This window comes from Nycticebus coucang, chromosome 2, assembly GCF_027406575.1.
Source record: "Nycticebus coucang isolate mNycCou1 chromosome 2, mNycCou1.pri, whole genome shotgun sequence".
NCBI lineage: Eukaryota > Metazoa > Chordata > Mammalia > Primates > Lorisidae > Nycticebus > Nycticebus coucang.
In genome coordinates this window covers 882576-908213 of record NC_069781.1, presented here as the reverse complement: position 1 = coordinate 908213, position 25638 = coordinate 882576, and the positions used below count along the sequence as shown (strand labels likewise).

Genomic DNA, 25638 nt, shown 5'->3' with positions numbered 1-25638 from the left:
CCTGTGCATCAGCGGCCTGCCCTGCACAGTGTAGAATATCCATTAGGTCATACACATGTGGATGTCCAGGACTGAGGGCCACTGGCCATCCCTGCAACCCCCCTGGCCTGACTTGGAGCCCATTGCTGGTACAGGACCCACTCCAAAGAGATTGGCTCAGGGTTCGGAACTCCTGGCCACAGGGGGAACAGGGACTGGACAAGGCCCAGGGGCCTTGGGCACAGGGGGTATTCCCTTGGGGGCCTCAGCTCCTGGGTAAACATTAATGGGGCTCGACACACAGCAGGTCATGTGCGCACTCAGTGGATCTTTGACCTGTAGCTGTCCCGCCCTGAGTCTCCTCCCTGCAAGTTCCCCCTCACCACCCACACAGGTAGGAGCTTCCAGAACAGGCTGGGCCCAGGGACCCTGAGGTGACACTGAGGCCAGGGCTGGGTGACCTTCAGGGGTTAGGCCCTATCCCAAGCCTCCAGGGTCCAAGGGCAGGACAGACCAGCCTCGGGGCAGAAGGAGGGAGGGGAGGCACAGACGACCCCTGGCCCCAAGCCTAGGGTGCTGGGAAGGAGTCTAAGCTGAGGCTCAGACAGGTAGGGGTCCAGACCCAGCGGGCTGCAGAGGCAGGTGCTGCCAGGAGGTGAGCCTCAAGGTGAGGTGGGAGCCCAGCTCCCCACTGTGCTCCTCATCACCCTGGGGGTGGGGGGGTGGGGCCCTTATCAAGCCAAGACATAATGCTGCTCCGGTATCAAATGCCAAAGTCTAAGCTGGGACCATCCACAGTGTCCTGATGACACCCGATAGGAGAGGTCCCCGGGTTCCCCAGCTCATGGCCACTTCCGGCCTACGCCCCAGCACCCTGTGCCCTCAGCCACCCGCCAGGCCTTCTCCCAACCAGGACCAGCGAGGGAGCCCAGAAGCCAGGATTCCCACAAATCTGCCCCTGAAACTGGACTGGGCTCACCTGACAACTGCCTGTGGTCATTACAGCCATCCCCCTGTGGATGGAGGAAGGGGGGAGGTCACCAAGGCCTGCAGGGAGTGTGGCAAAGGTCACGGGTGAGTGGGCCCCAGGACTTGGGGCCTGAATTCAATGTGTTTGGCCAGGGCGGGGGCAGGAGATGTCTCAGACTTGTGCATCTCCCCAGCAGATAAAGCTTGGGCCCAGGGTTGTCCCTGCCTGAAATCCATGCCGAATTCCCTCCCTGGTGGCCAGGCTCCCCATCCTACTCTGGACGCAGTTGATCTAGTGGACCAGAGTCTGAGAAATGCAGGTACCTGGAGTCTCAATGCCCCAGTCCTAGGCCTGCCTGCCCACCCACCTCTCTCCAGACAGCTTATGCTGGGCAAGGAGAGGAGAGGCCACGGCTGTCTTCTGGAGCACTCTGGGAGCCCAGGAAAGTCCTGGCCAGGGCCAGACAAGCAGTAGCCCCTTATGCCTCAGGCCCACCCAGCCTGCCCCCGTCCATCCCCAAATGGGGGGGGGGTTGTCCTGGAAATAGTTCTACTTGATCCCCCCTGCAGGGACCACTCATCTTGTCCCAGTCTTAGAAGAAGAGGCCACAGACCCCTGGGCTCTCCCTCAGCTGAAGGACACTAGCCAGTCCTGGAAAGGTAGGTCCAGAGCAACATGTCTGGAAACAGCATGCCTCTGACTCCTGGGTCCTTAGGAGAAGAGAGCAGGACATGGGCTGGCCTGAACAGGCCACAGATAAATCTACCATGCAGGCCAGTATCTGGGAATACCTACACCCCCCACCTCAGGGGTACACCCTGCCTTGCAGTGGAGAGCCACCCTGCCTGCCCTTCTTGCTGGGGTTATGGCTCTGGCAGAACCCAGGGGCTGTTGGCTCTGGCATACTGCAAAGGAAGTGGTGGGGGACAGAGGAGGACCAAGGCCTTGCTCAGGAGCATGAAAGAGGAGAGTCCCAACTCTGCCCTGGGGGCTATAAGGGAGGAAGAAACAGGTTCCTGCCCTGGTGGGGGAAAGGAGGAAGGGGCCTGGGAGGAGTGCTGGGCAGGGTGGAGAGCTAACTGAGGACAGCCCTGCCCTGTGTCCTCAGAGCTCAGTATGGCTGGCAGGCTGCGCCAGGTGGTCATCAGCTTTCTCAAGGCCTGTGGGCTCCTTGGCAATCTCTACTTCTTCATCTGCTCCCTGGACATCCTCAGCTCTGCCTTCCAGCTGCTGGGCAGTGAGAGACTAGGAGGGCAGCCAGGATAGTGTGGGGGGGGAGGACAGCCAGCCCGCCAACCCTCTGCAGTCTCAACACACCTCTTTTCTGGGCACAGGCAGAGTGGCTGGAGACATCTTCAAGGACAATGTGGTGCTGTCCAACCCTGTGGCTGGACTGGTCATTGGCGTGCTGGTCACAGTCCTTGTCCAGAGCTCCAGCACTTCCTCCTCCATCGTGGTCAGCATGGTGGCCTCTAAGTGTATGTGCACCCTCCCTTGCCAGGGGGGTGGGGGGTGGGGTGGATCAGAGGCTGACTCTGCCACCCCTCAGTGCTGACTGTCCAGGCGTCTGTCCCTGTCATCATGGGTGTCAACGTGGGCACATCCATTACCAGCACTTTGGTCTCAATGGCCCAGTCAGGGGAACGAAATGAGTTTCGGAGGTGACTCAGGGATGAGAGGGTGGCCTGGAGCTGCAGGGGCAGCCAAAGCCAAGGCCAATCCACTCACCAGCCCATCTGTGTGGCCACAGGGCCTTCAGTGGCTCGGCTGTGCACAGCATCTTCAACTGGCTCACAGTGCTGGTCTTGCTGCCACTGGAGAGTGCCACAGGCATGCTGGAGAGGCTCAGCGAGCTGGTGCTGGGTGCCACCCGCCTACAGCCTGGGGCACAGGCACCTGACATCCTGAAGGTGCTGACGCAGCCACTCACATGCCTCATCGTGCAGGTGAGGACGCCTGAGGTCCTCTGCCTGAGTGCCTGAGTGCACTGGAGTGGAGGAGGTGGAGGCCCAGGGCCTGCCCTGGGTAGAGGGGACAGAGGAGTGTCTGGGCCCTGCATTGGGATGGGGGAGAGAAGGACAGAAGTGGGTGGGATGGAGCTAGGCCCTGTGGGCATCTGAGCCCCAGGTGAGTCCTGAAGAAGTGTCTACCACACGGTCAAAACACCTCTGTCCCTCAGCTGGACACCGACGGGATCGTGGGCAACAGCACCAAAAGCAGCCTCATTAAGCGATGGTGCGGCACCAAGGGGCAGACGGTGAGATGCTCTTTCCCCAAGCCCTCACTTGACCTCTGACTCCCTGTCTGCCGAACCGCCCAGCCCAGCCCGCTCAGTGTCCTGAGCCCTCCGACTTTTGCTTGCCCATTGAATCCACCCTGAGTCCTTACTGCCCCCTCTCCCACCCAGGGGAACAACAGCGAATGTGGAGCCTTCAGCCTCTGCACCGAGAGGAACAGCTCGACCCCAGAGGACCCGCTACCCTGTGAGGCCGGGCCCCGCCCCGCCCCGGCCCCGCCCCACCCCCGCCCCAACCCGAACTCATTCCGACCCGGCCCTTCCGTGTTCCACTCACCGACGTGCTCCCACACCCCAGGCTGGCGCTACCCCGCCCCTGCCCGGCCTCTCCGGCCTCCGCCTCACGCCCCCCGCCCCGCCCCGCCCCAACGCAGGCCGCCACCTGTTTGCGGGGACGGCCCTCAATGATCTGGCCGTGGGCTGCATTCTGCTGGCCGGTTCTCTGCTGGTGCTCTGCACCTGCCTGGTTCTCATCGTCAAGCTGCTCAACTCGGTGCTGCGCGGCCGCGTCGCCCAGGCAGTGCGGACGGTCATCAACGCCGGTAAGGTGGAGGACGGAGCTTGGGCGAGTAGGGGCGGAGCAGACGCATAGGGGTGGGGCGGAGCTGCAATCGGCCCGCCCGGGGTGACCCAGCCGCCCTCCCCCAGACTTTCCCTTCCCTTTCGGCTGGCTCAGCGGCTATCTGGCCATCCTTGTGGGCGTCGGCCTGACCTTCGTGCTGCAGAGCAGTAGCGTCTTTACCGCAGCCATAGTGCCCCTCATCGGTGAGCTCAGCGGGCAGTGGGCATCTGGAGGTGGGAATCGGCCTGGGGCCCTATGGTCACCCCTGGCTCCCTCAGGGGTCGGGGTGATCAGCCTGGACCGGGCATACCCTCTCTTCCTGGGCTCCAACATCGGCACCACCACCACAGCCCTGCTGGCTGCCCTGGCCAGCCCAGCAGACATGATGCTCAGCGCTGTCCAGGTACTGCCCTCATCCCGTGACCCCAGCTCCTCCCCACTCCCAGCTCCGGCCTGGGGTTTCCTCTCAGGTTCAGTACCCTTGTGTCCAGCTCTGTGGACAGAGTGTACAGTGAGGCTGGGGACCCAGGCTGCCTGTGGCCCAAATTCTCCCTGGACCCCTTCTCTGTCTCTAGCCACAGACCTGAGGCCACACCTCCTCCAGCCGGGCAAAACCTGCAGGCAATCTCTCAGCCCTCGCCCTTGCACTTTTTCCCTCAAGATCTATAATCCTGTAATCCCAGCACTCTGGGAGGCTGAGGCAGATAGATTGCCTGAGCTCAGGTTCGAGACCAGTCTGAGCAAGAGTGAGACCCCTCTCTAAAAATAGCTGGGCATTGTGGCAAGCACCTGTAGTCCCAGCTATTTGGGAGGCTGAGGCAAGAGAATCACTTAAGCCCAAGAGTTTGAGGTTGCTGTAAGCTATGACGACACAGCACTCTACAGAGGGCAACAAAATGAGACTTGTCTCAAAAAAAAAAAAAAAAAGACCTAGTAATTTTCAGGTTTTCTCAGCATGTGGCCCTGGGCCACCCCCATGCTCTGTGCCCTTTTCTCTTTAGCATCCCCCTGCCTCCCCTGAAGAACCCCTGCTCCTCCACCCTCCACCCTGTGCTCCTTGCCACCTCCTCTGGAGGCCAACCCCAGCCTTGGAGGCTCTGAGCCCCTCTATTCACACCTCCAGGATCTCTCTGCCTCCATCCTCTGCTCCCTTTGTGGACCAGCCACCTAAGCCCAAATGCTCACTTGGACAGTGCCCACCTTCCAAGCCCTTGTCCTGAAACCATCTGTGCTGGGTGCCCTGATGATGTCCTGGCCATGACTTTGCCTCTAGTATGTCTCCCCCATCCCCAGACCTCCAGCTCAGTGCTCCACACCCAATTTCATTCAGTCCTGCTTGTTCTATAAAACACCACCACCCTCTGTGGTCTGCTGCCCTGGTGCGCAACAGGTTCAGCTCCTGAAATCCTGGATCACACTAGGCTGCTACTCATGAGATGAGATAAACCCAGCACTCCTGGACTCCTCCCTGCATCCTTATCGCTGCTTCAACTCTGTGCAGGGTCCTGCTTCACCCCCTCCAGGAAGCCCTCCAGGCTTGGCCTGCATACAGATCCCTCCAAGTATGGCAGCCCCTGGAGGAGCTTTGTGTCCCACTGGTCCTGTACCTCCTCCCCACCAGATCCCTGGCTGGGGTAGCAAAATTCACCTGGGAGAGGAGCGGGCATAAGACTTAGGCAAAGCTAAGTTCCTCCAAGGGAGGGAGTAGTTCTACTATGGATCCAAGGTGCATGACCACAATCTGTGGCTGGTCATTCTTGATATCAGTGATGCAGTTACCATGCTGGGGTGACAGACTGTGCTGCTGTCCCATCCAGAGTGTGTGGGAGAGGGGGCTGTCAAAGGAGTGTGTCCATATCTGGCTAGAATCTGCCCTCCCAGGCAGACTATGTCATCAGGATGCCAGATGAGCTTTGGATTTGGGGCCGTTTCTGCAGGGTGGGGGGAGAGGGCAGGGGTCCTGGGTGGGAGGTGACCTGTTCCTGCCCTGCCCCCCTCAGGTTGCCCTCATCCACTTCTTTTTCAACCTGGCCGGCATACTGCTGTGGTACCTGGTGCCCGCCTTGCGGCTGCCCATCCCACTAGCCAAGCGCTTTGGGGACCTGACTGCCCGCTACCGTTGGGCAGCCATTGCCTACCTGCTGCTCAGCTTCCTGCTGCTGCCCCTGGCAGCCTTCGGGCTCTCCCTGGCAGGGGGCACAGTGCTGGCCTCAGTTGGGGGTTCTCTAGTGGGGCTAGTGCTCCTAGTTGTCCTGGTTAACATCCTGCAACGCCACTGGCCAACCTGGCTGCCCCACCGCCTGCGTTCCTGGGCCTGGCTGCCCCTTTGGCTCCACTCTCTGGAGCCCTGGGACCGCGTGGTGACCCGCTGCTGCCCCTGCAGAGCCTGCAGCTCCCCGAGGGCCACTGCCAAAGAGGCCCACTGCTATGAGAACCCTGAGGTCCTGGCCTCCCAGCAGTTGTGAGGAGTGGGCACCACAGCAGACCACCCTACCCCTCACTGGCCTCAGGAGGCCAGGCTCTGGAAGAGGTGCCCTGGGAGGGCAGTCCTAAAAGCAGCAGACTTTTGAGACACCTGCTTCCCCTCCTTTGCAAATAAATCTGTTACCCAGATGTGACGGTTTCCACTCCCTGATAGGGAGGGTACCTTGGCTCCTGTTCCGAGGGAAAGTAGAATCAGAGCGGCCTCTGCCCCCTGGCGGACACTCAGGGCCAGCCGGGTGAGGTGTGGGTGGAGGTGATCTCACCAGCCCAGGCTGACAGTAGAGCGTTTCTGACCCCTGGGGACAGAGGACACAAAGGAAGGAACTGCGGGTCTGGGGGTTGGAGACTTCCCGCAGATAGAGCAGGTGACCAGTCCCCAGATGCCAAGCCGCTGAGCGAGCTGGGCGGCGTGGGCAGCCGGGACTCACTCACTGCCTCCTGGAGCCTTCTGCCCACTGCGGGTGTCACGGCTGGGGGTGGGGCCTGGAGTCTGGCCAGGTGCGTGGGGGGCATGAGGAGGGAACCGGGGGGCGGCAGAGGTTGTCCCGAGGTGCCCTCTCCCAGTTCTATCTCTCCGTGTCTCTCTGGGGGAGGGGCCAGGCCAGGGTGGGGCAGCCTGTGTCTGGGGTCCCATGGGGAACGCGAACTTGGCTTCTCAAGCTGCCGGGGGCGCCCCTTTACTGGGATGGAGCAGGACAGGTGCTCAGCTTCCAGAGCCCACGGGACGTGGTCCTCCGCACCAGGCCTGAGCCTGCCCCAGAGGCTGAGAAGGCTTGGAGGGTGTGTGTGTGACCCAGGGGGGAGCAGGAGGGGAGCAGCTGCCACCCATGCCCAGGCCCTGGGGCTGGCGAGGCACCTCCCCCCCTGCAGTGTGGTCAGGTTTCCCCACAGGAAGGCTTTTCTGCTGGCCAGCAGGTAACTGGACACCCGGGAAGCGGCAGGGGCCTCCCGCCACCTCCAACCCAAAGCGGCCCTTCCCTACCCCGACCTCAGCAGCCACAAAGGAAAGAAACCTTCAGGTCATTTCAGAACCCATGCCTTCAACCAGACACACACAGACAGATGGACAGAGGGGCTGACCTCTGCAGGAATGTGCCTGGTTTGCCCATTTCTTAGAGACTCTGAGCTGTGTCCACTCATGCTCTCTCATTCAGAACCTGTGCCCTGATGGGGGCACTTTTCTTCCCAGCCCCTCCCAGGTTTGCCTAGGGTGAGGGGAGGCTGGTCAGGAAGATGAGGCCTGGGGGACCTAGGACCACCTCTCCTCTGTGGCCCTTTCCTTTTACTCCCTTTTAGTTTCCTTTATCCACCTCCCAAATCCCCCAGGCCCTCCCTGCCTCCTTACACCCACCCTGGGCACCTAGGACTCTTGGGCCTGGGTCTCCCCCTGGGGGTGACTGCCTGTTCTAGGAGTCAAGGAGGCCTCAGAGCTGGGCTCCAGCAAGAAAAGGGCCACCCATGGCCAGCTCATACACCCCAGCCTTGGTTCCTCCAACCCTGTGATTCCAGAATGCTCCTATGCACCTGACATCAGCTTCATGGTACCCTGATGTCCCTCTAGGAGACAGGCCTTGCTAGTGCTCAGGGAGATTAGGGGTTGTGGGGGGAGCTGTCCTGCCCTTTGAGGGGAAGCAATGGGGCCCTTGTGGAGGGGAAAGTACCCTATGCACCTCTCCTCCCACAAAGGCTGACTGCGGGGTCCTTTAAGGCCGCCAATTACTGTCTGCCTGCTGCCCTGCCTGGTGGTAATACACCCTCCCCCTGGGACCATGGCCACCAGTAAACAGAGCCTTCCTTGTGGATGTGTCCAACAGCTGCAGCCTGGAGAAGGAGGGCAGGCACCCAGCATGCCACAGCCCCTCCTGCCTCACGTCCCTGTTCTCTGTTCCTCTCTGGACTGCATCCTGCCTGGCCCAGAGGGTGACTCTCCCTCCCCATACTGTCCTGCCTCTCCATACTGGAGCAGGTTGGGGATCTGCAGGACCTTCTCCCATCAGCTTTGCACAATAGCAGCAACTGCTGCTGTCCTTGTGGATCTTGGGCCTAAGCACTACAGGGAGTCTTCTGCTGACTTGTCCTAGCCAGGGCACTGTGAGGGGTAAGGCAGATGTCTGGTGCCATGGTGAGCTCTGGGGCTCATGCCCAGGCAGGCAACACAACCTGGATTTCTTTACTTGTAAATGGGGGTGCCACAATCACCTCCCAGTCCTGTAGGCCCTGGTCACAGGAAGCAGAAGCCTATTCCAGTGGAGGACTCTCAGGCCACACAGCCTGGGAGTAGGGTGAAGAGGCTTTGACAAGGTTTGAAAATGGCAAGGACCCAAACACCTCCAAGAGAAACCTGGTCAGGGATTTGCACAGCTAGTTGGGGATGGGAAGAGTCTTGAGTTTCTTTTTCCTTCACCTGCTACAAGGTTTAAATGGCTTCCTTGTCTACTGCTTTGGCTTCTTAGGGTGCTGAGCCAACTCAGGGTGCTATGGACACTGAGAGGCCCTAGGATGCCTGGCAGTGACCCTGTACATCCCACATACCAGTGCAAGACTCTGGCCCTTTTGAGGGGCTAGATCTGTTTGAGAGTGGTCAACAGAAGCCAGGCTTGTCTTGGCTGGGAGTAGCAACTCATGCCTGTAATCCCAGCACGCTGGGAGGCTGCGGCAGGAGGACTGCATGAGGCCAGGAGTTCAAGATCAGCCTGGGCAATTTAGCAAGAACCTGCCTCTCCCACAAATAAGAAAGATTAGCCAGGCCTGGTGGTGCACACCTGTAATTACAACTACTCAGAAAGCTGAGGCGCGAGGATTGCTTAAGTCTGGAAATTAGAGGCTGCAGTGAGCTGTGATGATGCCACTGGACTCTAGCCCAGGTTACAGAGTGAGACCCTGTCTCTAAAATAAAATAAAATAAAATAAAATAAAATAAATGCCAGGTTTGTTTTACTGGACCTGTCTGTGGGGGAGTCACTCTCCCAGTCAGGGTGGCAAACACTGGCAACAGACCCCAAGGACCAAATGCAGCTACAGACCACACTCCCATGATAAAAATACTCATCTCCACATGTGCCCAGGATGCAGCTGGTCCTGGCACATGTTCCAAAGAGAAACAGTTTTAGTCAGTATGTAGCATACTATAGTATCATTCATTATGTGGTGAAGTGGGGGTACATTCCCTTTCACCACAAGACATAAATGAGCAGGTACTGCCCCAACACCCTTTAGTCAGGAGGGAGTAAGAAGTTCCCAGAAAGTCAGAATCTAGAGAGGCCTAGTGGCCACAGCAAAGGAGACTGTCTAGGGCCTAACTGATGATATTTAGCCTTTTAAAAATGTTATTTAAGGGCGGCGCCTGTGGCTCAGTGGGTAGGGCGCCGGCCCCATATGCCAAGGGTGGTGAGTTCAAACCCGGCCCCGGCCAAACTGCAACAACAAAAAAATAGCTGGGCGTTGTGGTGGGCGCCTGTAATCCTAGCTACTTGGGAGGCTGAGGCAAGAGAATCGCCTAAGCCTAGGAGTTGGAGGTTGCTGTGAGCTGTGTGATGCCACGGCACTCTACCAAGGGCAATAAAGTGAGACTCTGTCTCTACAAAAAAAAAAAAAAAATGTTCAATACGCTTGTAATCCTAGCACTCTGGGAGGCTGAGGCAGGTGGATTGCTTGAGCTAACGAGTTGAAGACCAACCTAAGCAAAAGCAAGACCCTGTCTCTGCTAAAAATAGAAAAATCGAGGTAAGAGGATCACTCGAGCCCGAGTTTGAGGTTGCTGTGAGCTATGATGCCTTGGCACTCTACCAACGGCAACACCTTGAGACTCTGTCTTAAAACAAAAATGTTGGGCAGCGCCTGTGGCCTAGTGGATAGAGCACTGGCCCCATATACCGAGGGTGGCAGGTTCAAACCCGGTCCTGGCCAAACTGCAACAAAAAAATAGCCAGGCATTGCAGCAGACGCCTGTGGTCCCAGCTACTCGGGAGGCTGAGGCAAGACAATCGCCTAAGCCCAGGAGTTGGAGGTTGCTGTGAGCTGTGATGCCACAGCACTCTACTGAGGGCAATAAACTGAGACTCTGTCTCTACAAAAAAAAAAAATGTTATCAATACACTTTGGAAGTGTGAGACTGGAGGGTCGCTTGAAGCCAGGAGTTTGAGACCAGGCTAGGAAACACAGTGAGGCCTCATCTCTACAAAAATTAGCCAGGGATGCATACCAGTAGTCCCAGGTATTCTGGAGGCTGAGCAGAAGTATTACTTGAGTCCAGGAGTTGGAGGCTGCACTAAGCTGTTTGCCCTACTGCACTGCAGCCTGGGCAAGAGTGAGACCTGTTAAGACAGAAACTTGTAGCTCAGGATGAAAAAGAATTCTCCGCTGGGTGCAGTGGCTCATGCCTGTAACCCTAGCACTCTGGGAAGCTGAGGCAAGATCGCTTGAGCCCAAGAGTTTGAGGTGCTGTGAGCTATGATGCCACCACACTCTACTGAGGGTGACAAGGTGAGACTGTGTTAAAAAAAAAAAAATTCTCCACACAAAAATTAGAAGTAATAAAAAAAAGTTTATTTTACTTCCCAAGGTTGGGGAGCTTGAGGCACCAGTGAAAGAAAGAAGTGCTGACAGAGAGAGTAAGGGATTCAGGATTTTTATTGAGGGCAAAGTAGGAAAAAACAGTTATCGCTGCCAGGTGACAGCAAGAAGGCAAAAGTGACTGCATCTGTTTTTTTTTTTCCTCTGTGAGGTTGGCTTATCAGGGACCTTGCAATATGATTTGGCAAGAGTGGGAGGTGGGGGAAGGGTTATGTTCCTCCTAGCTTCTCAATCCTTTCCAAGTGGCTGTGAAGCTACAAGTTCAAAACAATTTAAGCCACAGGTGGTTAATCTTAAAAAAGGAGTTAAGCCCCCACGTGGTTAATCAAACAAAGGGGTAGTTGCTAACTTACTGTGATCTGTTTTCAAAGGGGCAATTATGTGTTGTGAATTTCTTTTTTCTATTAGTTTTTCTCAGAGGACTTACTAGCAATGCCATCCTTTTAATCTCCCCCTCTAAAATAAATAAGATTGCTACCAAAACAATGCTAATAAAGCGACTGATTAAACGTGCAACCACGTGTAATTTATCTTTTTTCTCTTTATGATTTTTTTTCTCTCAAATATAAATCAAGTCGTAAATTAGTAGAAATAAAAGTATTTGTTGGCCCACCCACCGAAGGTGGTCTGGACGCCAGCCCGGTCTCCAGGCAGTTGTGCACACTCGGGGGCGGGGGGGGGGGCCGCACCAAGACGACCGGCACGTGGCCAGGGCCGTCTCCACAACACGCCGCAGCGGATCCCAGAGGCGGGCCTCGCCCCTTCTCTCCACTGCCCGGCACCCGAACCGCCTGGGGCGGGACGGGGCAGGACCCACATGCTCTCCTCGCGGTCCCCAAGAGGACGCTGAGATTAAGGACCTAGGGGCAGAAGCAGAAACCCGCACGGCCTCCGCCCCGCCACGCTCTGCTGCTCTGGAGGCGGCGTCCGCTGCGCCGCCGCCCTCGCGGCACCAGAGTCCCAGTTCCTCTCTTGGAGACGCACAAGCTCGCTCAGCGCCAGGGCCGAGCCGCAACCTCCGCAACCCCGCAGGGTGGGGGCGGGCCTCCCCCTCGGGCCGATCCACTGCCCCCCACCCCGGGACGCTAACTGGGCGCTGGGTCCGCGTCGCTCTGCAGCAGCGGCCCTGGGGAAGGTGCAAGGTGGGGACTCAAGGCCACCTGCTTCCGTTCTCGAACCGTCCTCCAGAGCTCGGGGCCAAGACCACGCCCGCCAGCCAGCGGCTGGCCAGTCCTTTCTGGCCGGAAGCCCGACCCCGCCCGCGCGCGCTGCGCCTGCTGCACTGCGGCGGTTACTAGGACGCTGACCCTGCGCAGCCAATAGCGCCAAATTGTCGGCGAGCTCCCGGAAGCCAGCCAATGAGGGGGCAAATCAATCATTTGAAACATCCAATGGAGAGAGCGCCGCCTCACGAGGGGGGGAATTGTGATAGGGAGATCGGAGGCTGAGGCTGGCCAATAAAGAGCAAAAGGCGCTAGGAAGGCGGGTCTTAGGGGGCTTGATTGACGAAGAGATAACCAATCAAATGAGGCTTCTTCCCAGCCTCGTTCTGGCGTCCCAATCCGAGGCCTGTAGAGGCGGGCACGGCAGGTATATAAGCTTTGGCCGAGCGTCGGTTGTAGCATTCTGCGCGCCTGCTCCTCCGCTCCTGCCTCTTCCTGCACTCTACTTCCCTGCCGCCGCCGCCATGAGGGAGATCGTGCACCTGCAGGCCGGGCAGTGCGGCAACCAGATCGGCGCCAAGGTGGGCGACCGGGGTGCCGAGGCCCCGGCGTGGGCTTGCCAGGCGGGGGGAGCTGCCCGGAAAGATGGCGGCAGCGACTGGCCGGGCGGGAGGCGCCCCCGCATTGCGGGCCTGGAGCGCCCAGCGTGGGGCTAGGGCCAGGGCCAACACTGACACGGCCACAGTCCCCAGGGTCCTGGGGGTTCGGGGTGCGCGGGCGGAGGAGGAAAGCGGGTCCGGCCGCCGCGCCCGTCCGGGGCGGGGCCGCCCCGGCGCACCGGCGGCGGTGACTCAGCCTCTGCCCGCCCGGGCCCGCCCGCGTCCCTTACAGTTCTGGGAGGTGATCAGCGATGAGCATGGCATCGACCCTACCGGCACTTACCATGGGGACAGCGACCTGCAGCTGGAGCGCATCAACGTGTACTATAATGAGGCTACCGGTGAGACCCCGACCCCTTCCTGATCGTTCTCCTGCGACCTCTCCCTTCTTCTACCTAATTCTCTCCCAACTCTTCACCCCAGGTGGCAAGTACGTGCCCCGTGCCGTGCTCGTGGATCTAGAGCCTGGCACTATGGACTCAGTGCGCTCCGGCCCCTTCGGGCAGATCTTCAGGCCGGACAACTTCGTCTTCGGTAAGCCGCGGTTGGGGGTTGGGCGGCAGCATGTTTACCAGGGCGGCTCAAAGGTCAAGGGGCTGCCTCAAGGTCACTGCCGTGAGAGCCGCAGAGCCGGGGCCTCCCTGGACGCCCTCCTATCCAAGTCACTCAATCCCCTCTCCTAAAGCGGCTTTGGGAGGAAGTCCCAGCTGTCAGTCTATGGCAAGGAGTAGATGTAATCTCCCTGCAAGGAACCCTGGGCTGAGGCAGTGACTGCTACTGTTGCTGCTCCGTCCTTGAGAATTGGCAGGGGCTATCTGGGAAGGGGCTCCTTAAACTGTCTCAGGTTTGACCTGCTATCATTTTGGGAGGTCCATACCCAGTGTGCATTATCTCACTTAACATATTGCTTGATGTTGATGGGTGGTGACTCCATACCTGGCTAAGTGACCAGCTGTCCTCTCTCATAGGTCAGAGTGGTGCCGGAAACAACTGGGCCAAGGGGCACTACACAGAAGGTGCAGAGCTGGTGGACTCAGTGCTGGATGTTGTGAGGAAAGAGGCTGAGAGCTGTGACTGCCTGCAGGGCTTCCAGTTGACCCATTCCCTGGGTGGGGGGACTGGATCTGGGATGGGCACCCTTCTCATCAGTAAGATCCGGGAGGAGTACCCAGACAGAATCATGAACACGTTCAGTGTGGTGCCCTCACCCAAGGTGTCGGACACGGTGGTTGAACCCTACAATGCCACCCTCTCAGTCCATCAGCTTGTAGAAAACACAGACGAGACCTATTGCATTGATAACGAAGCCCTCTATGACATCTGCTTCAGAACCCTAAAGTTGACTACGCCCACGTATGGTGACCTGAACCACCTGGTGTCTGCCACCATGAGTGGGGTTACCACTTGCCTGCGCTTCCCAGGCCAGCTTAATGCTGACCTGCGGAAGCTGGCTGTTAACATGGTCCCTTTTCCCCGCCTGCATTTCTTCATGCCTGGTTTTGCCCCACTGACCAGCCGGGGCAGCCAGCAATACCGAGCTCTGACGGTACCTGAGCTCACCCAACAGATGTTTGACGCCAAGAACATGATGGCCGCTTGCGACCCCCGCCATGGCCGCTACCTAACAGTGGCTGCTGTGTTCAGGGGCCGCATGTCCATGAAGGAGGTGGATGAGCAAATGCTTAATGTCCAAAACAAGAACAGCAGCTATTTTGTTGAGTGGATCCCCAACAATGTGAAAACAGCTGTCTGTGACATCCCACCCCGGGGTTTAAAAATGTCTGCCACCTTCATTGGCAACAGCACAGCCATCCAGGAGCTGTTCAAGCGCATCTCTGAGCAATTCACAGCCATGTTCCGGCGCAAGGCCTTCCTGCACTGGTACACTGGTGAGGGCATGGACGAGATGGAGTTCACTGAGGCTGAGAGCAACATGAATGACCTGGTGTCTGAGTACCAGCAGTACCAGGATGCCACAGCTGAGGAGGAGGGCGAGTTTGAGGAGGAAGCTGAGGAGGAGGTGGCATAGAGCCAGCCCCTGCAACCTGGTAAAGCGTGGAATTGGTGTGAACTCTTTATTCACTCACAACCTGTTCCCTGATAGCTGCGTCTCACTGTGTGTGCCCTTGCTGTCCTTTCTGTCTCAACATCATATGCTGTACAGACATCACCATTAAAGCATTTTCATAGTGTGTGGTTTCGCCTCTCCAGTTCCTTCTGATAGGCCCTGCGAGTGCTATTGCCAAACGTCAGCGCGTAGTTGTCCTGCATGGCTGGAGAGAACAGGCTGCAGCTGAGCTGTGCTTAACCTATCACAGACCTGGGTCAAGGTCCCTCCAAATGGGAGGAAGGAATGGTGGGCAGTCCTGCACCTGTACCGGCCATCTCTCCCCATGGTGGGCAGGTATGTCAGCATGATCTTGACAAAACAAGTGGGATGTGGGGCATCTGGCAGGATTGGTGGTAGGTGCCTGGCCTACTGTGTACTCACATGGTACAAACCCTGTGTAGAAAGGAATCAGGCCCTGGCTGCTGTAGACGTTGTTGGTAGGCCAGTGTGTCTTCGGCAGCCTCTCACCCAGGGCACAGATGGGATTTCTGAACAGGAACTGGGGAAGCAGGCAGGTGCTGACAAGCACTGCCTCCCCCAGCTGGCAACAAGTGAGCAAAATGCCTAAGTTGGGGCCTGACCTGCCTGCCTCAGCTAAGGGCTGGTAGACTGGCATGCTTACTAGGAAAGTGGCTGGTGCTCCTGGATCTCCTCTGCCCTAGCGCCCATTCCAAGACAGTTCAGAGCAGAAACCTGAGGCCTTTAGGGATGTACCCTTGAGCTAGGCTTAGCTCCCTTCCCCAGGCCTCTGAGGAAGCCTGCCCTCCTCCAGGGAATCTTCCAAGTGGGTAGGGACACTATGCTGGGAGCCAGGCTCTTGGGAGCAGGCCCTGGATGGGGCTTCCTACCTGCTTCTTGTCAAATTCATCCATAGCTTGTGTGACCCCGTCACGGTAATTCACCCCCATCACCCAAGTGAACTGGGGGACGAAACCAGCATACCCTGGGAGTGGGCAGATGTCAGGGTCCTAGCCAAGTCCCCTTGGTCTTTCCCCGGGGATGCCCACCTCCCAGACCTGTAAGGGAAGTCGGTTCAGGTTCCTTTCCTAAATGTTGGCGATTACTTTTTGGAGCCAACTACAGGGGTAGGCAGCAGGAGTCTTGGGAAAAGCTGAGGTCTGGGAAGCAGCTGGAGGCTCAAGGGGGAGAGGAAAGGGCCCCTGAGGCAGCCTGTTCTCACTGACTCTCACTGCAGGAACACTGGGTAGGGGTGTCCCTGTCCAAACCAGCCCATGCACCAGGCACCCACCTGAGATGGCTTTCCGTTGGATCAGATTGGGGTGGTCCAGCTGAGGCAGCCGCTGGAACCTGCCTACGTCTAGTGTCTGCTGCGGGTGGGCCGGGGGTGGGTACTCATTCCTCCTGCAGTGGTACAGCTGGATTTGGGAGGGGCAAGTCACCGCAGCTCCCACCAGGGTCTGGGTGAGGTGGGGCTTGGTGGCAAGGTGGTTCCCAGTTACCTGGTATCGCCCTGGGGCTTCAGGGACGGGGACAGTGCTCTTCCAGGCCTCTTCTCCATATGCCAGCCGCAGGCCTGGGTGTCCCAGGTCCCTGGAGTCTACCTTCCTTCCTGGTGGGCATGGTGGGTAGGGGGGATAGGGCATGAAGCCTGCAGGTAGCACAACTTGTCTGGATATATTTTCTACTGGTGGCTCTGGGATGTTCACTTCCTGGGGTGGGAGCTGGCCCAGGATCGCAAAGTTCTTGTAGGGCTTCAGACCTATACAGACAGGCAGCTGGTGAACAAGGAAGCAGAAGGGTGGGTGCCGGAGGGTGCAGGGCTTGGGGCTGGCAGCTCACTGGTGTAGTGGGGGATATAAGGTTCATTCAGGTCCCGGCAGGGAATCCAGGGAGGCTTGGACTTGCTGAAGTCCTCGATGAACTTGGGCTTCGACATGGGGGACAGCACGGAGCAGGGGCTCTTGCGCACACTGGGGTCCGTGAGCAGCTGTGCTGTGGTGCGCCCATAGGTGTTCCCCACCTGGTAGCGCAGCTGGGGGTAGAAGCCAGCATAGCTGTGTAGGGAAGAGGAAGAGGAGCCAAGCAGGTTGTCGGGGCAGCCCCGTAGCCAGGTGAGATCCAGCTCACCTGTCACTTACCAGCTGCTTGGCCTGTGGCAAGTCATCTGACCTTTGCTTACCTGTGAGCAAGTAAGCATATGGATGGCTTGCAGTAGTACCTTCTGTGGCTGTTGGGGCTTGAAAGGGTGAACATTCCTGGTCCAGAAGGTGAGCTTCGCTGTCAGTACCATCATCAGATTGCCATTTACCCTGTACCTGCCACCCTCCAAGCCCCTCTCTCATACCTCATTCCGACAGCAAGGAGGTGGGACCAGAAGTATGGAAAGGACACGTGCCCATTTGTGGGGAAGCCCCTCAGACACCAACTGATCCCACCATGAAGGTGTAGGGTAGGGTGTAGCCTGGACCTTTACCACCAGAAGAGGCCATGATTTGGGAGGCAGGTGGGAGGGCTGAACTTCAAAGGAGAGCAGTTATTTAACCACATAGAGACATGATACAGGTGTCACATTGTGGGCCCTACAGACCATGGTTGTCAGCAGTTCAGTGCTGCTAGGGGTCTGTGTGATCACACAAGGAATATGAATTGTCTTTTACAAAATTCCCAAAGCTAACGCAGACTCCTAAGTTTAAAAGGTGAGCACCTGCTTTCCCCAGAAGTAACCATTGTACAAAGGCTCCCAGCCTTTCCTTGTTATTACATGTATCTGTGTACAGATACTTAGGTATGCTGGTGCGCATGTGCACACACACATTCTGTATAGGGGTTACTTTTAGTTGTTTGGGGGTTTTTTTGCAGTTTTTGGCCAGGGCTGGGTTTGAACCCACCACCTCCGTATGTGGGGCCAGTGCCCTACTCCTTTGAGCCACAGGCACCGCCCTATTTTTAGTTTTTTTTTAGAGACAGAGTCTGACTTTACCACCCTCGGTAGAGTGCCGTGGCATCACACGGCTCACAGCAACCTCCAGCTCTTGGGCTTGTGTGATTCTCTTGCCTCAGCCTCCTGAGCAGCTGGGACTACAGGTGCCCGCCACAATGCCCGGCTATTTTTTTGTTGTTGCAGTTTGGCTGGGGCTGGGATTGAATCCACCACTCTCGGCATATGGGGCCAGCGCCCTACTCACTGAGCCACAGGCGCTGCCCTTTTAGTTTTTTTTTAAGGGAATACCTTGTGAGGCAGCCTGGCACATGCTTATCTTTAAGATATAGAGTCCTCTATAGGGTAAGTGTCCAGCATTTACTCAGCCGGCCTCTGCCAGGTGTTTCACTGTCCTAGTTTCTACTCCTGATAGACATGCTGGCCACCTGGCATGGCATTCCTCGGCCATGCACCGGCAGGGAGGGATGAGGCCTGGGCCCTTGGCAGCCCCTACCCTAGAGCCTACTGTGTCCCAGGTCCTCCAGGTCACAGGGCCTCAGTCCTCAGTTTCCTGGTGTTCCTAGTCAGCAGTACCCCCTGGCCTTGTCTCCTGGGCCTCTGGGCCCTCTGCCCCAATCCTGACTCCAGCCACCCTGCAGGGCCAGCTCTTACCCAGGGATGTAGTGAGGTTCTGGCGTGAAGAGGTTGTGTTTATGAGTAGCTGTCATTTTTCCTCCAGTTCGCCCCTGCTAGCTCCAGTGCCTTATCCCGGTCGGGCTCCTTCCCTGTGGGGAGTCCTGTTGCCTGGCAACCATTGTGAAGGAGCCTGCTCTGGGCCAGGTGCCTTCCGGTGAGAGTTCCCATTTCGCAGCCAGGACTCTAAGGCCCAGACAGGTGCCAAGCTCAGCAGGCTGGACTGGGAGGATATTCTAGGGACCATTCCTCTGGGAGGGGTCTGGGTTCTTGCTAACCTCAGGAAGTCAGTAGCCAGATGAGAAGCAGGCCTTGAGAGCAGAGGCTTGAGTCTGGGGATTTCCAGCATGGAGAGCTCTGAGAACTCTCTCCAGAAGTCTCTTTCACCTGTAGCAGGACATTATTTTACATTTTTAAATAAATCCTGAATTTTTTTTTTTTTTTTTTGTATAGGAAGGACTTTCTAACCATAAAGGTAAAAGAAGATGTAATGAAAGAAAAAATTAGTAGGTTCAACTGTGTGTCAAATACTAAAACACAAAGTAAAAACTAGGGGTGGGGGAATTTGCAACAAGTGTTAGGAAAAGATATATCAGCATAAAAAGTTCTTTAAAACAAAAATATGAGGCTTGGCACCCGTAGCACAGTAGTTATGGTGCCAGCCACATACACCGAAAGTTGGTGGGTTTTAACCCAGCCTGGGCCAGCTAAAACAATGACAACTGCAACAACAACAAAAAAATAGTCCCAGCTACTTGGGAGGCTGAGGCAAGAGGATCGCTTAAGCCCAAGAGTTGGAGGTTGCTGTGAGCTGTGATACTATAGCACTCTATTGAGGGCAACAAAGTAAGATACTGTCTCAAAAAGACCAGAGGGGTGGCGCCTGTGGCTCAGTGAGTAGGGCGCTGGCCCCATATACCGAGGGTGGCGGGTTCAAACCCAGCCCCGGCTGAACTGCAACCAAAAAATAGTTGTGGTGGGCTATAGTCCCAGCTGCTCGGGAGGCTGAGGCAGGAGAATCACGGAAGCCCAAGAGCTAGAGGTTGCTGTGAGTCCTGTGACATCATGGCACTCTACTGAAGGTGGTAAAGTGAGACTCTGTTTCTACAAAAAAAAAAAATAATAATAAAAATAAAAAAGACCAGAGTCAATAAACATAAGGACATGAGATTGAACTTCAATCAAATAAACACTGATTGCAGTTTCTAAGGCTCATTACTGGCAGGGTCATGGAATAGCCTCTAATTTGGGAGGCGTCTCTGCAAAGCAATTTGGTAACAGATCAAGTCCATACAAGCCACTGCATACTTTAGCCCATGGCTTCCACTCTTGGGAACCATCTTAAGGAAATGATCTGATACTTAGCTGATGATACATGTGCAACATCCTTCATCATGGCAATGTTCATTAAAGAGAGGATCTGAAGTTAGCCTCAATGTCCAAGGACAAAGGCTTCATTAGCAAAGTGTAACACAGTTACATTTGCAGCCACTGCCACTGTCCCCACATGCTGCATAGTGGAGCATGCTGGAGTTTGTGAACCCCTCACCCAGATAAAATGTGTTTCCTCAAGCATTTGTCCACCTCGGGGCAGCAGAGGCAGTGCTAGGTGGGAGGGCTGCAGAAGAACAGCCTTGGTCAGAGCAAAGGAAGGCTCTGGGGATAAGATTCTTGACCGGGCCTAGCCTCGGATTTGGAGCCCAGGTCAACTGCAGGGGCCACACACAAGGGTCCTGGTGCATGACTGGTCCAAGGCTCTTGCTCACTCAGGCTCATTACTCCTTTGCAGCTGGGCTGGGCAGCTCAGTCCATCTGTGCCCCCTTCTGGCCTCTGTGACCTTAGGCAGAAGACAGGCTCTCCCCACCCAGCCCTGTCTCTGCCATCCTCTTGGCCTCCTCAGACCCATCTGATGATGACTCTTCACTTTTTCCACAAGGGGTTTTATGGGTGGGGCAGCTGGTGGTCCTATTCCTCCTGGGAGCCTTCCTGGGCTCCTCACCCCATGCTACCCTCAGAGTCCTTCTGGCTGGCTCCATACAGCTGGGCATCTGGTAGACAAGTTCTGTTCCACTCACTACTCTCTGCCAGGGCCAAAGTCCTCCCAGAAGCCACTGATAGTGGACCCCAGCCTCCTTGGAGACCCCAGAGTGCAGGAGAGGGGAAGGGTTAGTAAATTGTAAATGGCACCATAACCAAAAATTAATGGTTCTTAAGCATCTTATCTCCCTCATATTCCAAAGGAGTTTTCAGTGTTCATGAGTGTTCACGTTGATACTGAAGCAGGAAGCTAAGTGGCCTTGACTGGACAGATCTGTTAACAGTGACTGTTATTTCAGCACCAGTAGTCTAGCAGCTACAGTCTTAGAAAAAGCAGAGAAAAGACAGAGAGGTCTCAGTAGAGCTGCTGAGCAGAACTTTGTAACTTTCTGTTGTGCTGATGCAGTTCCTTTTGAGTTTTTTCCCAGGAACAGCAGAACCTCCTTGCACCCTGAGATAACTACAGAGCTTTACACCACCTGTTTGTCCAGATAAAGACAAGTGATATGCCACTACAGATTGTGTCCAAGGACCACTGAATCTACAAACAATGCTGAAAGAGTGAACAATATTAACCCCTAGCTCATTATAATACTAAAATTGCCATCCAGGAAGGGATTTACCCACCATTTTTTGAACATGGGATGTATGTACTAGCATGACTCCTCACTGCGTTTTCGTGCCCTGTGCTCCACCCCACACATGTCATAGTGTTCACTCCCCTATGTATTATTAATTTCACCTCCATGAAAACTCCGTGACACTGTTGACCAGGGAGATAGATTTGAGGTAATCTGTGCCTCCCCCTCCCAGTGGGCGAGTCTCTGAAAAAATCCCTTCTTCCATCCAATATTATTAGCAAGTTCTTGTTTTGTTTTTTTTTTGTAGAGACAGAGTCTCACTTTATGGCCCTCGGTAGAGTGCTGTGGCCTCACACAGCTCACAGCAACCTCCAACTCCTGGGCTTAAGCGATTCTCTTGCCTCAGCCTCCCGAGTAGCTGGGACTACAGGCACCCACCACAACGCCCGGCTATTTTTTGGTTGCAGTTTGGCCGGGGCCGGGTTTGAACCCGTCACCCTCGGTATATGGGGCCGGTGCCTTCCCGACTGAGCCACAGGCGCCGCCCCTATTAGCAAGTTCTTGTTTTACAAAGGTAGAAAATAAATATAGACACTATCTACTGAAAAAAAAAATCCTTCTTCCTTGACAATTCTTCCTGTCTCAGTAATTGGCTTTCTGTGCAGCACTGAACCCTCCTTTGGGTTAGTAACACCGGGACAGGAAGCAGGGGAGGGAGTAGAGGGGACTTTGGCCAGGAGTTAAAGGTACCCACCCAGCAGGTAGGAGAGGGGCTCCTGAAGCTGAGGTCTGCTCAGGCAGGCCTCCCAGAGCTGAACAATGCTTCTTTCCCAGGGAGCCCCTGGCAACAGTGGGGGCCCAACAGTGAGGTCACAGAACCCCTAAGTGCTCTTGGGGAAGGGAGCTGGGATCCTCTGATGATGAATTTTGACCAGAAGGCTGTGAAATTCCTGGCAAATTTTTACATCAATGGAGGCAAACACTGGACTCATGGCCCCCTAAGGCAGAAGGCACTAGAGCCCACCCAGTAACTTAAGAGGGCAATGGGCAGGCTGTGGGGACAGCCTGGAGAGGGCAGGCAGTCGGTTGGGTAGACAGTGGCTCTCATCTCCCTGCAGACCCAATGCTGCTGTATTGCTGTCTGGCCCAGAGCCTGGCACAGCCTGGGATGAGATGTGCTCCCCCAAGAGGAAGGAGGTCCCAGCCACGCTCCGGCTATGTAAGGACAGCCCCCAGCAGTCCTCACCTGCCTACACCCAGATCCTGAGGGAGCTAAGTGAGTGAGGGTCCTGGCTACCCTACCCCCCCACCAGGGGCTGGTCTTTGCAGCAGGGAGGGGGGCTTGCTGGGAGGAACCTGAGCCCAGTGCTTGCTTCCTGTGGCCAGTGCTCGAGCGACGGCCCCCCATTCTGACCGACCTGGACGTCCCTGGCCCCACCAAGTACCAAGTGCCCAGTGCATCGCTGCGAGAATCCTCCCCGCACCCCCAGTACAGCATAGGCCATAAGCTCGAAGGCCGAGGTGCGTGTTCCATCCCAGTCCCCACCCCACCCTGGGAATGGGGCCTCTGCCTCTGCCCTGAACCCCTTCTCGCCCCCTACCCCACCTGCCCCCACACCGACGCTCCGCCCACTGCAGAGGGCGGCGGCCGCCGGGCATGGCAGACCCCGTGGTTCCAGAGTGAGAGCCCCTTCACACAGAAGGCCGACTTTAACCGAGAGCTAAAGGTGGTGGCGCTTGTCCCGGGCAGGGGCTTTGGGGGCGGCGGCCAGGTGGGGCCGAGCGAGGGCGGCGAGGACCCTGCTGCTCTGCCTCCTGCCTCCTCACAGTGGCCGTCGCCAGCCGACTACCAGCCACTCAGTCGGCCTGCCTTCCCGGCCTTCAGCTTCGGAGTCCCCAGGCCCGCCGCTGGGAGACCTGACAGCCAGGCCTACCGCGGGCCGCTCCGGGACAGGGGGCCGGGCCCCCGGGCCCCGACCCTGCTGCAGTCTTCCCTGCGGGCGCGCGGTGAGAAGCGCCCCAGCCCCAACACCTACAATGTCCTGCCTGGGTGCCACCTGCGGAGCGCCCGCTCGCCCGCTTTCTCCATGAGCCGAGCCCCCGCGTTTGCCTCCTGGGTCAGCTCCTGTAAGGAGGCCTCGGAGAGAAGGGCCGGGCCTGGGCCTGAGGGTGGGGGTCTAGGCTGACCACAGGGTCCAGGCGCCAAGGATGGGAGCTGGGAGCTGGGAGCTGGGCACTGGGCACAGGGGCTGCAGCCGCCATGGGGTGGGGCTCCCAGCCTTCTCTCTCCGCAGCCCGAAACCCCGGCCCGGCCGCCTACTATGTGGAGGACTGCTATAACTCTCGCTTCCCCTCAGTGCCTGGAGTGGTCATCCAGGGCGTGCGCAGACCCAAGCGCCACGACACAGGCCCCTTCTGCTCACTCTAGAGCAGCCTGCTCGGTCAGTTATCAAGCGGCTTTCCCAGGCCTGCCTCTGCAACTGGGTAGCCGGGCCTGGCTTTCGGACTTCCTGGACTGCCCTCCTAGCCTGCTGATGCTTCTGTGGGCTGTGGACGCAGCCAGTTCAGCCTGGAGCCCCTCCCCACCCATCCCCCTGTTATATAGAGGTGTGTCGGTTCTTCTGACCTCTGGTGTGCCCATCCTGAAGATCTGGTGTGTGGTCCTGAAGATGCCGCCTGCCTGCTGATGGCCTGTCATTTCTGGCTTTCCCTGGTGGGGATGCTCTTCTAGGGTGGGTTGGGGTGACAGCCTGAGGCTGCTCCTGAGCAATCTGGCCTGGAATAGGATTAGAAAGGGGCCCTATATGCTGAGGGTGGTGGGTTCAAACCCAGCCCGGCCAAACTGCAACAACAACAAAAAAAAGGAACAAGAAAGGGGCCCTGTGAACTGTGCAGAACACTCCACCCATGTGTGCCACCCAGTGAGAATGGTCCAGCTGGCGGTCTACCTAAGTGTCAGACTGCTTGCTGAGCCAAAGAACTGAATATTGGGGTGCAGGCGAGGGGTGAGGGTCATACTCCCCAAGCTGCCGTCTTGAGGTGGCATCTGCCTGCCCAGCTTTAGGGAGGGCTCAGAGAGGACCAGCTCATCAGGGCCTGGCCCCATTTCCATCAGGCCTTGACCTGAAGACCCAGTGGGCTTAGTTGCTTGTGGGCTGACATCTCTGGCCCAGGGTTGTGCAGTAGAGCCCCATGAAATCCACTCTCTTGGCCTTTGCTGGCTAGGCCTCTGGCCCTGCCTGAAGTTTTAGGCCCACAGCAGCAGTGGGACTGCTGGTCCTCTCAACAGCTAAGGCCTATCCTCCTACCTGGGTGGGGACCCAAGACTGCCACCTCCAGGAGCCTCATCTGCAGCTAGTGGTAGCTCCTGTGACTTCACCAATTCCTCCAGCTATCCTCCCTCAGCCCTCGCCCAAGGTTCTGAAGCAGCAGCTCCAGGGTGTCAGCAGCACCTTCTGTTGCAGAGGAAGCCAAGGCCTGGGGAGTCTGTGTACCCTATACACCCATGTCCTTCTCCACAACTGAACCAGCTGGGTGTTGAATCAGTGCAGTAGGACCTTCAGGCAGGTCAGCATCAACAGCAAGAGAACTGTGGTAGTCCAGGTGTTGGAAACAGGAGCCCTGCTCATGCTTTGCCCACTAGGCACCCCAACTGAACCAGCTGGGTGTTGAATCAGTGCAGTAGGACCTTCAGGCAGGCCAGCATCAACAGCAAGAGAACTGTGGTAGTCCAGGTGTTGGAAACAGGAGCCCTGCTCATGCTTTGCCCACTAGGCACCCCTGGGATCCAAAGCTGGGAGTGGGAGAAGCAGGGAGGGAGCAGCAAGCTTCTCCAGCTGGGCTGAGAAGGGAGGGCTTCCTGGAGGAGGCAGTGGGGGAAGGGTCTTTCAAGGATTAACAAGAGTTTTCTGGATAGCAGAGGAAACCTCAGCAGCAAAGGCACTGGGAAAAGGGAGAGGGTGTGGTGGTGTTTGGTGTAGCGGAGACGGGAGGGCACAGGGCTGGTGGGACAGCTGTAGAGGCTAAATGCCAGGTCTAGGAGCTTGCACACTTGGCAATGGGAGTCTGCCTGCCCAGAGCGAGCTGCTTGCATTTTAAGGGATAAGGTACTCTCATTACAGCTCAGTGGGACTCAGCCTGAGAGTCCACTATTGTGGTTAGCCCAGTTGGCAAGTCCTCACAAGCACTGAGGATGGCTGCCCAGGCATCTGCCAAGCACTCCCGGCCCCAGTGGAACCACACTTGGATTCTAGTCCTTGCAACAAGCCCCTGGTGTGAGCTTCATTCCAGGGAGTGTGCAGGTTGTGTACCTGGCAGGACCTGGATGCATGGAGCTTCTAGGGTGGCAGTGATCCATTTCCTCATGCAAAAATATTAACAACAGGCTGCTGTGAGATTAGCAATACTGTTTTTCATGATCATAAAAATAAAATTTAGTTGCCTAAAAGGTCAGTTCTTTTTTATTAATTGAGACAGAGTCTCACTGTGTCGTATAGCTCACAGTAACCTCAAACTCCTGGGCTTAAGGCGATTCTCTTGCCTCAGCCTCCCAAGTAGCTGGGACTACAGGCGCCTGCCACAATGCTTGGCTATTTTTTGTTGCAGTTGTCATTGTTGTTTAGCTGGCCCAGAGTGGGTTCGAACCCGCAT

General features: G+C 56.8%; 4 protein-coding genes across 16 annotated transcripts; 3 read left to right on the top strand and 1 right to left on the bottom strand.

Moving 5' to 3' along the window:
- Positions 1-340: 340 nt before the first annotated feature.
- SLC34A3 (solute carrier family 34 member 3) lies at positions 341-6439 on the top strand. 11 transcript variants are annotated; one of them, XM_053556735.1, is made up of 14 exons: positions 382-646; positions 985-1053; positions 1146-1268; positions 1519-1608; positions 2058-2186; positions 2284-2427; positions 2499-2610; positions 2700-2895; positions 3129-3206; positions 3357-3432; positions 3620-3787; positions 3894-4010; positions 4086-4210; positions 5808-6439. In XM_053556735.1, exons 2-14 carry the CDS (start codon positions 999-1001, stop codon positions 6270-6272), a joined length of 1878 nt encoding a protein of 625 aa, XP_053412710.1. In that variant the 5' UTR covers positions 382-646; positions 985-998; the 3' UTR covers positions 6273-6439. The 11 variants fall into 11 exon arrangements, with proteins under 11 accessions (XP_053412715.1, XP_053412710.1, XP_053412695.1 ...); XM_053556720.1 differs by having other exon boundaries at positions 1143-1268; XM_053556740.1 differs by lacking the exons at positions 382-646; positions 985-1053 and adding an exon at positions 341-373.
- A 5991-nt stretch (positions 6440-12430) lies between these two features.
- TUBB4B (tubulin beta 4B class IVb) lies at positions 12431-14877 on the top strand. The gene is made up of 4 exons (XM_053556780.1): positions 12431-12607; positions 12918-13026; positions 13109-13219; positions 13654-14877. Exons 1-4 carry the CDS (start codon positions 12551-12553, stop codon positions 14712-14714), a joined length of 1338 nt encoding a protein of 445 aa, XP_053412755.1. The 5' UTR covers positions 12431-12550; the 3' UTR covers positions 14715-14877.
- Positions 14870-18404, bottom strand: FAM166A (family with sequence similarity 166 member A). The gene is made up of 7 exons (XM_053556821.1): positions 18349-18404; positions 16596-16810; positions 16256-16515; positions 16045-16171; positions 15644-15738; positions 15177-15294; positions 14870-14958 (listed from the first exon to the last, which is right to left on the bottom strand). Exons 1-7 carry the CDS (start codon positions 18402-18404, stop codon positions 14870-14872), a joined length of 960 nt encoding a protein of 319 aa, XP_053412796.1.
- Positions 18405-21905: 3501 nt separating this feature from the next.
- STPG3 (sperm-tail PG-rich repeat containing 3) lies at positions 21906-24500 on the top strand. Of its 3 annotated transcripts, XM_053556798.1 has the most exons (7): positions 21906-22015; positions 22107-22264; positions 22375-22509; positions 22627-22715; positions 22818-23115; positions 23283-23429; positions 24453-24500. In XM_053556798.1, exons 1-6 carry the CDS (start codon positions 21906-21908, stop codon positions 23414-23416), a joined length of 924 nt encoding a protein of 307 aa, XP_053412773.1. In that variant the 3' UTR covers positions 23417-23429; positions 24453-24500. The 3 variants fall into 3 exon arrangements, with proteins under 3 accessions (XP_053412773.1, XP_053412782.1, XP_053412767.1); XM_053556807.1 differs by lacking the exon at positions 24453-24500 and having other exon boundaries at positions 22977-23115; positions 23283-23487; XM_053556792.1 differs by lacking the exon at positions 24453-24500 and having other exon boundaries at positions 23283-23487.
- The last annotated feature ends 1138 nt before the right edge of the window (positions 24501-25638 follow it).